The sequence below is a fragment of the Diadema antillarum genome, unplaced genomic scaffold (genome assembly GCF_040938485.1).
Source record: "Diadema antillarum isolate AM-2024a unplaced genomic scaffold, OU_Dant_1.0 seq00000079_RagTag, whole genome shotgun sequence".
NCBI lineage: Eukaryota > Metazoa > Echinodermata > Echinoidea > Diadematoida > Diadematidae > Diadema > Diadema antillarum.
Genome location: NW_027271172.1, coordinates 1,302,501 through 1,318,462, shown reverse-complemented (window position 1 = coordinate 1,318,462; position 15,962 = coordinate 1,302,501). Strand labels below are relative to the sequence as shown.

Sequence of the window (15,962 nt, the reverse complement as noted above, 5' to 3'; positions counted from 1 at the left end):
AAATTACATTCCGTATGTTATTGTATCACAATGACATTTTGTGTCATTAACCAGGGCTGGCAGTATGCGGTCAATTTCAATACCAATGACAACTACACGTCTGAGAAGAGGTGGAACTCTTGTGTCAGAAGGCGAAAATGGATTCGCTACCGAAAGTACATCGCTACGGATGCATGGGCTCAGGTATTTCTTAATCTGTACTTTCTCGCGTGTGCTTGTCTCTGTCTCAAACCTTCATTTGTATTTTTCTTTGTGTGTGTCTTTGTTTTTTCCATGATATTTTGTATGTGGTACCTCTATGATCGATGCAGCCCATTTTTTTTTTTTGTACACCTGTCATTATCAGGCAAACAAATGGTAACAGATTGTTTGAAATTGTCAATGTCAATCTCTCTCTGTCCCTTTTGTTTGTAATGATACATAGCTGTGCTCTCATTGAAGACTTAAAGTCAGTATGTGCATTACCACTTAAAGCTAGAATTCATCTCTCAATGTTTGGAATTTGCTTGCAATATATCGGAAAGCTCTACCTAGAAACTTGTCTGGCTTACCCGATTTGCTGGGATACTGTAAAAGTGGAAATTTTCGTGGTGTTGAAATTTTCGCGCATTTCGCGCATCCACAAACCAGCGCGAAAATAAAAGCACGCGAATATTTTTGCTTGCCATTTGTTCCTGTGCGTGATGTCTTGATTCCGCGGAATTAAAAACAAGCAAAACTCTTCTTACCCGGCCAAGCGCGAAAAATTAGTCGCGCGAAAATATCCACTTAGACAGTAATGAGCTGTTTTGTAGTAGTTTCAAGATCAAAAACTGTGAAATAATGAAAGTTGGCACACTGACATTTATTCCTGAAGCACCCTCCCGCTCAGTAGTGGGTATATGATTTATGCTGGAACGGGATGATTGAATAATGTCCAAGCAGTATACTGAACTGTTTGCAGAACACGCTGCAGGCAATTTACTCTCAAATGCAGTTGATACCACTAGGGCCTGGTATATCGGGGTAATCAAATATGAAACATCACATAACAATTACGTTCCGTTGAGCTCTGAGATTGTAATACTTGGGGCGGAAGCTTTTTGATTAATATTTCACATTTTCATCGTAACCCAACTGAAATTGTGTTATTACAGCATTATGCCACACATTTCTTATCCATTTGTGTACATTTTAGAGCAAAAATTGACAATTCTGCAGCCATATGAGAACTATGTTTTCACTTTAAGATGCCATATGCCCATCATTTATCAATATTTAGAGTTCAAAGTCAGTCACATAGACAATTCCTTGGGGGATGTAGGTTGAAGGCCTATAAGATGGCCAACAAGATAATGCAATCTTTACTGGTACTACAAACGTGAATCCCCTTATCAAACTATTTACTGGTGTCTTCAGATTAAAGGGATCCACTCGGACCCGCTGGAAGAGCCACTAATGGAATTATCAGTCGGTGGCCATGAACTTCCTGGGCAGTCGGAGGGATACCTCTCGGTCTGGGCCATATCGGCTCTCGGAAAGGTAATGTGTGAGATATTGGTAATAGAGGTCAAATGTCATAGATATTTGTGATGTCTCATTAGGTGCAGATCTCTCATAATGATGTATAATAAATCATATCTTATGATACTTTGTTTTGATGTATTCCTTTTCAATCTCAGATGTTATGCTGCCATCTCTTCATTAGTTGTTTTATAGTTGATTTTTTTTTGAAAATATTTACTCGCAAGCATCTTTGTTTTCACTTTTCTTTTTTCTGTTTTGTTCCAAGAAAAGGCAGAGATTGAGAAATATGCGAGTTCCTGTTTGTTTGATAATTACTTTCTTTCTGTAAATAGAAATGAAATCATTGTATTTCTAACTTAAAGAAGGGAAAACTAACCATGAAATGAAAGATAACAAGAGAGGTCATGCTGTGCTGTTCAGAATGAAAATATATACTATAAAAACGACATAATATACTTGATAGAATATTTTTATTGACATGGATAGAGTCTTACAAAATGACGTTCATTTTGTAATATGCACACTTTATATTTAGATGATGACTGTTAACTAGCAATGCCAGTTATGGACAGATTCCATTTGTAATACAGTACTTTTTAATGACCATTTTATTGTTAACAAAAATCAGAAGTGAAAATGGCAGAAGTTATGCACACTTTTGCTACTGAAATCCCAGATGTTCTTTTGGATTTGGATTGGATTTGGATTGGATTTGGATTTATTTATTCAATACTTCATAAGAACCATGCAAACAAACAGAGAAAATACACAAAGTACAAATACATGTAACATTACATTCAGATTCATGTCGTCAAGTGTGTATAAAGTAACTGACATGTCTGCAACGGATACAAAATATAAACATCAACATAAAGAATTATGAAGCATTAGGAATTTCACAGGAAGGTGGAGCCTTATATTGTGAAACCAAGTCCTGTAACATGTACTGTACCAAATGGATAACATATTGATTACAAAATTAACAAATTTGTAATTTTGTAATCATTATTGCCCGATTCTCAGGTGTTCTGTAGAGTTGGTGTGACCCGCAAAAACCCGGAGGGCTCCCTCTGGCGGGAAGTCTTCACGTCAGAGGGCAAGGGGCTGCTGCAGCTCTCCGTCGGCCCTACTGGGGTGGTGTGGGGAGTGACGTGGGACGGCCAGGGGGTGATCCGCATCGGTGTCTCCAGGGACCATCCTCTAGGTAAGATGGGAGAGACTTCGTGCCACTGAGGTATCTCTCTTCTCTACTGCTCACTCAGTTAGGTTTACCCTTTAGAAACTGAAAATTCAGTACATAATGGCCCATGGCTCCCCGGAAGGTACGTTGTACAGCAATATTGCTCTAATGTCTACAATTTTATAAATGATGTAAAACAGCTTACTGCATATTTTGTTTGTGTCTGTTTGAAGTTATGTTTATTTGAAAGCCTATTATGACTTTACCAGAAGAATGGTGTGTTGCAAAAATAATTCTGACATACTTTTGTTGACTTTTGACCTCTTTTAAATTACATAATCATATTATTCTGTATGAACGTCGTAATGTCTTGCAAAGAGTAGAGTGCTAGTGCAGTGACACACGTGCACACACACTATGGAAACAAGGCAAATGACACTGACCCATTATGATCAGTGTCGTGTACACTGTATATCAGAGCTGCCAAGTATCCCCTGTTCTGCAGGAGGCTTTCTGAGAACTTCATTTTCTCTTCATGGCTTCCAAATAAAATTCAAAAGCCTCCCTGATCTGAGTATTATTTTGACCTGTAAGTAATACACAAGTATCTTCCTGATTGCTCTTTGGAATGCTCTTTGAGGCAGCCATCTTGTTTACAATTGTCTTCTGTGTGTGTGCACAACTGGCTCTCCTGGCCCTGCTATTCCCATGCTCTTCATCCCCTTTGTCATCTGTTGCTTCTTCTGTTCATTCCTGAGCTATATATCCACCCGTCACATTTGGTCACCATTTAATCAGCTCTAGGATATCATACAATGTATATCTATACCTTTTAGTTTTTCTACCCCTCCCCCCCCTCCCAACACGCCACTCTCTCCCAGTCATGCATACCTCCTGAGCAGAACACAGCAATTCCTAAAAGTGCTTTTTAAGAATTCTTCATTCAAATTCACTCATTCCCCTCCATATATTGTAATTCAACATAGAGTACCAGTATAAACATGACACACACACCCAAGTCTGGTATTAAGTGATGTGGTAGTGCTGCAGGACTGTGACTTTGGCAAGTGCCAGGTCAGAATCAGACCTCATCGAAGAGATTGTGAATTTTGTGCCCATCTCCCCCCACCAGGTACGAGTTGGACGTACGTTAGTCCACCCGAAAAAGGACTGCTGGCCAGTGTGACGATGGGAAACAACGTTGTGTGGGCCCTGACAAGAGATAAGAAGGTAATACAGAAGTACATGTACTGCAGAGATCCAGGGTGTGGAGTTGCCAAGTTTTCATTCTATTCTCTGTAGCTGCCTTTCACTTCCATCCATTCTTCATAGTTAATGCCCGAAGCCCTAGATGTTAGATTGTAATAGTTTATCATTCTCCAGGGAAAGTTTCTAAAATTTTTGATAGGATAAACAGATGATTGGGGATAGTTTGCAGCATCATTGCATTTAGGAGTATGCAGATTCAATTTCCTGCTATTGAGATTGGCAACTAATCGATTGTAAAAGGAAGAGGATGTCTATGTGTGGCTTATGTGTGTGAGCATGTTTGTGTGTGTGATATAAATGGAATGATGAACTCTCTCACATGTAATGATGATAAAGACAATAAAATGAAGTAGGATAAATCCTGTAGTTTTTGGCTCCAAACCATGCTTCTCCTCTACAGGCTACCAGTCCTTGATGATCATCAAAGTGTAGATAGAGACGTTAGTCACTTTGAATACCGTACAATGTTTTGTGATTTTTGTTGTTGTTATTGTCAAAGGTATGGTTCAGGAAAGGCTTCATGTCGACTGTAGTGAATGAAAATCGCAGCAACCGAGAGGGTACAAGCTGGATTGAAATGTTCGGTCAAGTCGGCCAGTTGTCAGTGGGACCCAATGACCAGGTGAGACAATTTTTTAAATGTTATTCATCACACATCAATTATTATTTTCAGTCACTTTTGTTTTGCCAATATATGTGCAACTTGTTTCTATTTTCCACTCAATGAAAAATCATTTTACATCTATGTGTTTGTTTTTGGTCATTTTTTTTTTTTCAGTAGTTAAATGTTCGGTATTAAACATAATGAATGGCTTGTCTGCAGTCTTCAAACATACGCTTGTAATTTACTGATATACAATGTGTCTAACACATGTAAATTTTTTTTTATGCAAAAAAACCCCCAAACAAACAAACAAACAGACCGAGAGTGGTAAGTACACTTGTGTATGTCGGTTGATGACTAAAAGGAATATTTTGTTTTTTGGAACTTCTTACAGTCTATTTTTTTGTTTAAAGATAATGTTGTATTTCATACAATGTCATTACAGCATTAGGCTGTGATTGAAACAGAGAAACTTATGCAATGCATGTCTTGTTGGTGCTCCTTCATTAATAATACCTGCCAGATGATAATAAACTTAAATTGTAATACTACCAGTATTCCCCGTTTAAATCCTTACAGGTATGGGCACTGACAGCAGAAGATCGCCCCAGCCTAGTCTTCCGGTCCGGTGTGTCCTATGAGGAACTGAGTGGCAGGGAGTGGAAGTCTATTGTCATCACCGACAAAAATGATACGGGTTACCATGACGACAGCATCAGCATAGCTGAGAGCTTGGCCTCCTATTCCATCAGCCTGTCGGGGAAGATGCAGTATCTGGATGTCAACAACCGCTTTGCGAGGAGTGTGAGTGATCCCTCGGGATTGTCGATGATGGACGAGGACATGAGTGGTCCATCTGTTCTTGGAGAGGAGTTCGTGCACAACGGAAAGCTGGTGAGGACCATGTGTGTGCAGACAGATGATGGTATCCTTGCCAATGCCGTCTCGGGATTCTACTCCCGGTTCGAGGATAGTTTGAATTCCTACACGGACATACAGGGCCAGTCAAGAACTATGGGCAGTTCGCTCTCCCTCAGCTCTTACAACAGAAGAAGAGAAGCTCAGAGGCAAAAGGATTCCGACCGGTCGAAAGCCGATGAGGACTCCGTGTCCAAGCGAGATATGGTGGATCCAGGAGATTGTGTCCATTGCCAGGAGGTGTCAGAGGCTACGTCTGGTAGTGACACTCAAAGTGGTAGTGCTCTCCCGGAGTCCACACCACCCGAGGGTCTAACGGTGGACGAGGTGCACAACCAGACACCAGTTGAAGGGGAGAAGCCTGCGTTGGCAAGGCAGCCCAGCTATCACTCTGACTTCTCGGACACGCCCATCAACTACATCGGAGACTACGATGAGGAGGACTCCAGTGAAAACCCTCTGGCGGGTGGCGGCAGCGAGAAAGGGACCCAGACGGACAATCTGCCCGATTGCGTGCAGTCTCTTCCCGGAGCCCTAGTGGGCCCAGACATCACCATGGACCTGAGGCAGTTGCTGCAGCAGCAGAGCCACCAGGCTACGTCCACCACCGGAATCCCGGAATCTGTCGAAAGGGAGGACCGGAGGTATGCACAGTTCAGCCCGGATCGCAAGGACTTCTCTCCTGAACTGAAGCTCTCAATCAGCAGTCATGACCTAGGTATGGATCCCAGCACCATGAGTGATGCGAATCACAAGGTGATGCCGCCGACCATCATGGTAGACTCTGGCGACAGGCTCTACGGGCGGAGGAAACTCTTGTGCCTTGCCCACGCGAGGCAGCAGATGTCCCCCCATCTCTTCCCCCGACGAGCCGAATCACCTCTACCGTACAGCGACAGCATGGTGGACCTGTCCACTACAGCAGATGAAGACGAGGAGGAGGTTCGGTGGTCGTGGGTCAGTGGAGGTGGATGCGTGGTGGAACCGACATCCCTACCAAAGTGGTTTCATCAAGGTAGATTGTATTCAACAAGCCATTTGCAGAATGTGTGTATTGTGCATGAGTGTGTCAAATTTTGGAGAGTCGTCTGATAAATGAAATTTACACAATGTCAATATTTGTGGTTGTTGAGTGCACATAGTCATAAAATGCCAGTCATGTGTCTGAGTGCAGTACATGGTCTGTACCTTAACTAGTTCCAAGCATCCACAAATTAGAAAACATGCAAAAGCTCCTGGAGTGTACAGAATTAAGTTATTTTGTCAGGTTGAAATTTCAGGAGCTACTGAAACCTGTGGGATTATACTGTCCAATCCTTTCATCAATACATTTACTTTATAAAAAATACATGTTGCTGCAAATTGATAACAGTCTTGCGCAGTAATCATAGTCAACACATTGATCAAATGCATAGCAAAAAAAAAAAGCTACTGCCACTCTGTTTCACAGTGTTTTTGATACACAATATGGTAATGCTTGAAGGAATTTTAAGGGTAACATGTTTTATATATGATATACAGCAACATTTTAGACAGTGGGCTTTGGTAGTATTAACTGTGAACTCCTTGTCGATCATATTTTCTTTGAAGCCACCCTAAGCCAGCAGAGCTTCCGTCACAGGCTTCAGGAGGGAGCGTGGAGAGGCTCCATCCTCAAGCTCCTGAGACGGAGAAGGGAAGAAGAGGTCAAAGGTTATGAACACTACCCCTGTGCTGTGGAGAGAGTGAGTACAATGGTCCCTGCTTTTCTCTTGCATTGCTGGTTGCATTTGTTTGGGTTTTGAAAGGTTATAACTTTTTGTTTTTAAGGGGGGGGGGGGAGAGGTTTGTTTGTTTGTTTATTGAGACAGAGATCTAGAATCAGTTGCATAGAAAGAAAGAAAGACATACAGAAATAATGACAGAAGGAAGCATACAAAAGAGGAAAACATGAAAAGACTATTTAAAATGAACATTTGGAATCTCTTGTCTGTTTTGAACAAGTCACCTAGAACATGTCGTACCCTCATGTAGTGATGTCATACAGCTGTGGAAGGATGCAAGGCCTGCCGTATTGAAGCCATGATATTTGTGAGCTACATTGCCTACAATATGTGTATGTCATCAGTGTAGGTGGACAACACCAGCACCGATCTGTATTGATACAAAGGTAAACCTGCAAGGGCACATGTATTAATGCAACAGTGGCTACCATACATTTCATGCTATTTCTTCAGCTTACCATGGTACAACTGTATAATCAGTATGATGATCATTATTTGGGGGGGGGGGGGGAATTATCGCTTACATTGCATCCATCCAACAGCCATTATCTGTTGAAACCAGTTGTTATAATAGGACTTGCAGTCAAATGCGCTTGCTTTCATGGGGGCCCCATCATATTTCTCATTTTCTTTGGTACCCGAGCAGTACCGTGTCTTTTACCATTTTGTCTTGCCGGATCTGTACTCCGGGAGTATGTCAGATGATCTGTGACGTTTGGTGTATTTGCTGTAATTTGGTGTTAGCTATATCTTCCCGTAAGTATGATGGAATATGAATGAAATGAAATTAAATGAAGTGAATATTGATGTTGCAAACTCCGTGCTCTTCTGCAGAGCTCATGGGCCAAGATGGGTGCCATGCAGTGGTGCTCGGAAGGGAGGCGCCGTCAGTGGGTGGACTGCACCATTGAGCTCGAGCGAGGCATGGATGGTACGGGGCGCCAGCAGAGCCGATTCTCGGTACACTTTCAGCCTATTGGAAAGCAGAAGGTAAGCAAGAAACACCTCCTGCATTAACTTGTGTTTTTAAAAAAAAAGATAATGCCTCCTGTTTGAATGAAGATGAAGGTATGAATGCTGGAAGTTGTTGGCAGAAAAAAAAAGTCATCCAATATGAAAGATGACTGAAAGAGACCCTTGGCTGGCAGTCCCTGGAACACCGTAGTCAGATCTCACGTCTCTCCATGCTCTAAGGATCTACAATGACCTTGTCCACTGCCCAATAATCAAATCAAAATTCCTCCTACTACCCCCTTGCCAACGATGCTCTCACAGCGAGCAGTTCCAGCTTGTCACCTGCAGAATGCAATACAGGGGCTGGGTCATTATTCCTACCAAGGACCATAAAGGACTGGTACAGCCTTCCAGAGGAAGTAGTAACTGCTTCAACCCTTGACATATTTATGCCAAGGGTCTGCAAATAACCAACCATCATTGGGCATTTTATTGTAAAGAAAAAGAGAAAGAATTTGTACAGTGTAAATAGCAGTATAGAAGGTCAACACAGGACATGTCAAGTTTGGTCTACATCCCTTTTGCCATGATAATAAACCTATTGATTGTGGGCATCTTTGACAAGACCAGATGATCTAGGTACATTTAGCACTGCCTGTTACCATAGCAATGACGTTAGCACTGATACCAAACCTGATACAGGTGATTTGTGTGCTTACATAAAGTTGATTTTTTTGTGTAACTGTCTCTTTGTCATCAGCTCATCAGCTTTTTGCTCAGTGAGATCACCTGTGTCCTGGAGGTCAACAACAGCTCGGAGCGACCCTCGTTCTGCATCTACACACCAAAAAGGGTCCTGGACAGGAAGCCCATCTCGTTACGAGTGAACAACGACAAGGAGCTGCAGGAATGGGTGAGACAGCAATATTGCATTTGACAACTCTTCACAAAATTTCTCCCAAATTTAGCACAGCAGTATCATGCCATTGTAATGATATTTTACCAGATGCGGAGTAGAAATGAACCCAGCTTTTGGAAAGTCTAATGATGGTGTACAATTTTTCCCATCTATTTATTTATTTTGTGTGTGTGTGTTGTTGTTTTTGTTTTTTTTTTTTTTTTGGGGGGGTGCAAGTGTGAATTATTGGAGCAACAGGGAAGAAGGGTATTACATTCTAGTGTTGAAAACAAATAATGAAGCCAGGATTAGTTATGATACCTGATACTTCTGCTTCTATCCAGTTGATATATGAGTAGCTGTAATGAGGAAATGAAATGTTACATATGGCTGGATATTACGAATTCTACACCATCAGATATGATACTGATTGAAACAGGATTTTTTTTTCTCTCTCTCATATGCTATAGCATTTCAGTAATTACATTTAATGAATGAAAGAAAGGTTCTGTGAGCAGGAAATTTGTGTTTATTTAGCTAGCCTGTTTTTAAAGGCCCTGTTATTATATAATAATAAAAATGAATAAATTGTGTGTTGATTGTTTCCGAAAAAGATTACAATTAGGCCTATGTAATCTGAAGTGATATGAAGAATTATGGATTATGCAATATATGTGCTGTAACCTAGACATTTTGATTTTTCTTAGATATGTCTTGGCATATCACTTTCCAGTGAACTGTAATGATAAAAATGATGTTATTTATTTATTTTCTACCATCCTCCGCAATGCTCAATTATTTGGCCATGTTGTAAGTGTACCGTAATTGTACATTATGTTATTTTTCTTGGTAAATGTGTCTACAATGTATTTCGTGATGTACGTTATTATATGTGTAGGGCCTCTGAGAATAACAGTGTTTAGCCACTGACAGAGCTACCCTACTGAAACAAAACAAATAAATAAATAAATAAAAATAAAAAAGAAGGGTCACAAATGATAAAGTTTCCTGTATCAATTATGAAAGAAAGCAGTGCATGATGGAGAAACAAGAACAGATTGAGTGTGGATAATTTAGAAAGGGAACATTTGCTGAACAAGACACATACGATCAAAGTATTAAAGGAAAGCATGTTGTGATCACAAATTTCTGTGTTGCAGGTGGCTGCCATAAGCATGGCTTGCAACGAGGTGCGAGGCATCTATGGGGCGCCCTCGCACAGGGCAGCTTGGTTAGTCACCTGTCGGGGAGATGTGTTCATACATGAGACTCTGCCCAACATGCAGATCGCCCCATCTTCACATTTGTGAGTGTCTGATTGCATCCTCACTTTTGTTAGTGTTTGATTATGTAAAATCTGAATACAATCCACACCCTGTGGTTCTGTACCTCATTGTGTTTACTTAAAAAAAAGAAAGGACTATTGAAAATAAATGTTAAATTACATAGCCAAGTCACATACTTTGATGAAATCAAGTAGAAACTTCTATGCATGTACTTTCCTGTGAGCTTCACATCATTATTGATAATATTAGGGATTTTAGTTTGGCTGGGTTTGTTTGAATGATGTGTTTCATTTCAGAATTTTTGAGTAGATTAATCTATTTTTTTATAAACTGTCACACCAGTAGAGTATTGCAGTATTCTAGAATGAACAAATGTGTTTGCATTCGTAACTTTGTAACACTGGCATGATTCTGAAACCAAGTGATGTCTGTGTATTAGTCCAAATGAAATAGTTAATTGCTGGCACCCATAAGGGAAATACAACTTTGTAAAAGTTGGAAAAAGCTCTGTATCACCAAGAGTTGTGTGGCATTAGTGTCAATGATGCAGATGAACTATGATACCAGTTTGGTAATTTTTATTCGCCCGTACTGTGCTTTTTCACTAATTGGCATACTCGCTGAAGTGCCCGTTTACTGATTGGCCTAGATGTCTTAAAACTGGCTATCAATAAATAGAGATTTCCTAATCCCCCTAATCCCTATTGTGTCACCATGGCCTTCCTGTTGGACTGAGGTACGCTGCTACACTGGAGTAGGCTTGCTCATCTCCAACTAGGTTAAAGGGGCATAGTCCTGGTAGTGTAGAGGGCGCTGTTGATGATACTGCCGATCACCGTTAGCATTGATACAAAGATTACTGAAGTTGAGCTGTCATCAAGAGTAAAGTGCGTAGGTGTTGCTAAGTAACGTTGCCTTCATTGTCTTCTCTGCGCATCGCGCAGTCTGTAGTAATGCCAGGGTGCATGCATATGTGCTTGCTATTATGACATCACAAAAGAAGTTTGCTGAAGCTGTCATCCCCCTCAGCCGAATCATGAGCCGAACTGTGATCGGACCACTGACTACAGTGGATCAGACTTCTTCGGACTCAGGGAAGTGGGCCAAAGCGTAAGGGCTAAAGAGGAGTCGATAGCGTAGGTCTCTATAGGAAACTTGCGCCGTGCACCCGCGTACGCATTTGACTAAGACACCGGGACCATGCACCTTTAACTGAGGATCGATTACTGAATGCTGATGTAAAAACTTCGCAGTGTCTTGGCACATAAAGAGTTAAACCTGTTCTCTGTCCTTATCAGGTACTGGAGGCAGATAGGAGGTCACATGGCCAGTATAGAGTGCTGTGGTGCGGGCGTGGTCTGGGGTCTGGGGCTGGACCACACCCCTTGGGTCTACACAGGTGGCTATGGTGGTGGAGTCTTCAAGGGTAAGGGACTGTGAGGACCCAGGTGCAAATGATGACAAGGATTAAACACACACAAAAAAAAAAAGGAAAAGAGAAGAATATTGTGACAATGATCAAACTGAGTATTTTGAATGATAGTCACTGCTCTGATGAGAAGTAATACACATGATTGTGACATTTTGATTAAATTAATGAGGCAACATTGACTGTCACTGATTGAAATGCTGACAAAAGTCATGAAATGATATAACAGACTTATCATCAACATGGTCAATATATGGTTTTTGCTGATTATTTTGTACATTTGTACTTGAGGAATATGTTCCTTGACCAAGGGAACTTTTATTTTGTTTTTTCATCTCTCACCATTTGTTTTGAAATGCCATCTAACTTTAATTTCTCTTGCACTGTTGTGACATCAAGCATTGTCTTCACAATGAAACTATGTGCTGGTAGTGTCAGCATTGTGGAGAAAGGATTTTGTCTTGGCAAAGGCTTAATGAGACTGGGCTGTAAGCATCACATCAAATCATCACTTTTGTGTTAGAAAATTTTGTTGTTGAATTTCCTCTCACAACTTATTCAGCCATTAATAGATACATAATCTCCGGGGACTGTCAGCATACCCTGGTTTCTTAGTTTGTAGTTCTTGTCAATATACCACTCTCTTTTCATTTCATGAAGTTAGAACTGATCTGCCCCTCCTCCCCCCCCCAAAAAAAAACAACAACAACAACAACAAACAAACAAACCATAAAACATCAACAGCAATAAACCACGTATCTCATTTGATTTATCTTGCCATGTGTCCTACATACTATTTTATGATAATTTATATAATATACTGACACATTTTCTCTGCAAAAAGGATGATTTATTCATCTGTTTCTTTATAAATCTGTGTACACGTAGGTATAGCGAGTAGTACGTTTGGCATCCAGCCCCAGACTGACTCTAAGAACCTCTACGTCTATGAGAAGCAGCGATGGAGTCCCCTGTCTGGCTTCACCGACAGGTATTAACACCTAATTCACTCTTCATCAGAAAGGATTTATTTCTTTATTTGACAGTTTTTTGTATGTGTATGTTTGTGAATGAGCATTTGTGAGTCTGTTTGCCTCTTCACAGTGCTGCTACATCGTGCTACCCAGTACGTATTGTCGATTTATCTCCTCAGCTAATTTTTTTCATGCTCAGGAAGCATATGATAATCCAAAATGCGTCGCTTGACCTGGATTTAAAAAAAAAAAAGCTACAACAGAAATAGATATTGAAACATGTAGACAGATAGATTGATATGGCAAGAATTTGTAAATTCAATTCAATTTATTTATTCCATATGCTTTAAAAAAAAGTGTAAAAGAAGCACAAATACACGGAAATGTGTGCGTAAAGTTTTGGAGTTTATTTTGGTTTGCTAGTTGCTGTGCTAATGATGTACAATATACATACATGTAGGTAGAAGCTGTGTATAGAGAGTGCTGGTTAATTCATCATTCAAAAGAATCGCAAATGTGGTGACTTGTGTGGACTCATGTCACAGCTGTGTTTTGACTTGAGACCAAAGGAAAATGAGAGAAAAGTAAAGAGTGAATACAGCTAGGAGGAAAACAGTTATATTTTGTCACCTTCAAGATCTCGTTTTTACTGTCATGGTGTGCCTACCTTAAGAGTAGTGTATTCTTTACATTTTTTAAACTTTTTTAAAATGCTCATTCAGTCATTCTGTTTCTTGACATCACAAGGGGGATGTGGACGACGGAATCTGACAAGATGCTAGAATCAAGAGACCTGCCCCTTCCTTCTCCACACTGGCAGTGGGTATGTACAATTTGTATCTCATTAACCATTTCCCTCTCAGTTGCATCCTTCATCCTTGATCGCTTGTCCACTTTCAGTGACCCTCATTATTTTCAAAAGGTTAAAGGGACATTCCAGACGATTTTCATGATTTCACATCATGTAGTACATAAATCGACAACCCCATGTATAGATTTGTGGAATTTTTGTGGTTCTTGAGTAGAGAAACAATGCTTTGAAAAACCTCAAACAAATTGCACTGAACAAGGATGATGACATAGGAGGTTGACATATTTCAGAAATGTAGCAGTGTAATTCGATTACAATACCGCTTGCTTGCGAGTTCACCTGTGTATAATCTATGCATGCCTTCCTCTTTTGTTCTGCTTCCTTGAGCCCCAACTCATGAATTCTTATGGTGACTCTGCCATGTCATCATCCTTGTTCATTTCGATTTGTTATAAATTTTGAAAATGTTCTTATTCTTCATCCCAATTATCATAAATTCTGAAACTCTGTCCTCAGTATAACTAATTCATAGTTGTTCAAATGTAAAAATCTGAAAATCATCCGGAGGTCTCCTTTATTGTGTTGAGCCTCCAACTAGAGGAATGGAGAGTGTGTCACTGTTGCCCAGTGCAAGATCCAGGCTTCACCTTTTCTTTCTTTCTGTTTTTTTTTTAATATTATTATTTCAGCTGTCACTTTCCCATAATTACAGTGACAATAATCATAATCCCATGATTTTTAAGTCTGAGTCTGACTGTTTGTCTGGTGTACCCAACAACTGTTCCTAATTTGCGGGAATATTCCTGTATTTTTAAAGCAGAATTATATGTTGTGTTCGTGTTATGACCAGCTGTCGAGAGTGAACTAAAGGACATTCATAAAAATTCTTATTGTTGCAGTTTTGTTCCTGCCATATATTCCCATTTTGTTGAGCTTCAGGGTGGGCAGGTTAGATCTTGGGATTATGGTTGACATTGTTGAAAGGATGAAATCTATTTCTTGATTGAAATAGGGCCACAAAGGATATCATTTTCATGGATCACAATTTAATATGGCATTTTGTGCAATAGCATATGAACATTGAGATCACTAAGAGCTTACCTCAATGAATCCTCCACTGCACTTCTATACAAATGTGCTCACTCCAAGGCAGTGAGCAAGTAAGACTTAAATGAAAATATGACAATTGCTGATGCAATTGAATCTGAATCAATATCATCTTTCTCTGCAGATTTCTGACTGGAAGGTAGATTTTTCGATATCAGGGAGTACAGACAAGGAAGGATGGCAGTATGCAAAAGAATTCAAGAAGTAAGTTGGTCTTCACTTTGGATTTTTTTTTTGGTCATGTTGATGTAAAATGTATATACAAATATGCATATGCTATTCATTTATTTAATTGTGTTTAAAGTTATCTAGTATATTGCTTTATGTCTAGATACATAATGATATCCCAGTGGTAGGCCATGAAAATATATATACATTGTATGTACCTCTTTATATATATATATATATATATTTTTTTTTTTTTTCATTTTGCTTCACAAATGTGCAATACAGCAATGGGGGAGAAGGTATTTCTACGATGGGCTACCTCAAAAGTTGTGTTTGGGTTGGATGGAGGCATTGCAGTTAGCCTGTACAAATATCGTGCGCTGTACTACCAAAATGTGTGCATCAAAACTTGGATGTCTTTATGGTATTGTCACTGTGTTGTACTTGGCTGTCTTCATAAATGCGTTTTGGTGTTCTTACAGCTATGTATGTTACATAGTGAAATTTGTGAATTTTTTGTCTATCATCCAAGACAAATATACATTGTAGTCACAGGACTATCTCCAGTAGATATAGAATTATTGATATTCCTTTCCAGTGCATGCCAAAAATTCTTTCTGTAGTTTGTTGCTTACTACTATTGTGCACTTCTATAATACGGTCAAATAGTATCCTAAACAAGAAATTGATATTAACATTTCTTTGTAAAAGTAAATGCACCTTTCCATTGATTTAGTTTGCTGAAGTGTAATGTCTCAATCTGCCAAAACAGTCAAAATTTATGTGGAACGTATATGTCAATCTAATACCGAGAAGGGAAAATGTAGTTGTGTTGATATGGAATAGCACTTCTACCACTTTAACACTCTTTGGGCCTACTTGTTCCCTGCCCTACCCTGCCCACCCTTCTTGATAGCTCCAACCCAAACACCCAGCTCCCTGTGGGTTTTGCCCTCATGTCTTTTCCCATGCAACTTCCCAACCAGAGACCAGTAATCAGGTAGCCCACCATTCTCTTTTATTGGTTTGACCTCTGCCTGTGAGGTTGTGGGATCAAAGGTCAAAGGTGATGGGTTATATACAGGGTCATGCTCA

The 15,962-nt window shown here is 40.0% G+C and overlaps 1 protein-coding gene across 1 annotated transcript in view; it reads left to right on the top strand.

Annotated features, from left to right (window-relative positions):
* Positions 1–15,962, top strand: part of LOC139726132 (tectonin beta-propeller repeat-containing protein 1-like) — a 38,443-nt gene that overhangs the window by 15,724 nt on the left and 6,757 nt on the right. The window contains exons 4-17 of the mRNA XM_071637210.1: positions 55–183; positions 1,399–1,521; positions 2,530–2,710; positions 3,819–3,916; positions 4,455–4,577; positions 5,139–6,492; positions 7,068–7,201; positions 8,075–8,230; positions 8,955–9,107; positions 10,253–10,398; positions 11,677–11,804; positions 12,696–12,798; positions 13,529–13,604; positions 14,824–14,903. Coding sequence (XP_071493311.1) covers positions 55–183; positions 1,399–1,521; positions 2,530–2,710; positions 3,819–3,916; positions 4,455–4,577; positions 5,139–6,492; positions 7,068–7,201; positions 8,075–8,230; positions 8,955–9,107; positions 10,253–10,398; positions 11,677–11,804; positions 12,696–12,798; positions 13,529–13,604; positions 14,824–14,903 — 2,984 coding nt within the window. The remainder of the gene's footprint in view (positions 1–54; positions 184–1,398; positions 1,522–2,529; positions 2,711–3,818; positions 3,917–4,454; positions 4,578–5,138; positions 6,493–7,067; positions 7,202–8,074; positions 8,231–8,954; positions 9,108–10,252; positions 10,399–11,676; positions 11,805–12,695; positions 12,799–13,528; positions 13,605–14,823; positions 14,904–15,962) is intronic.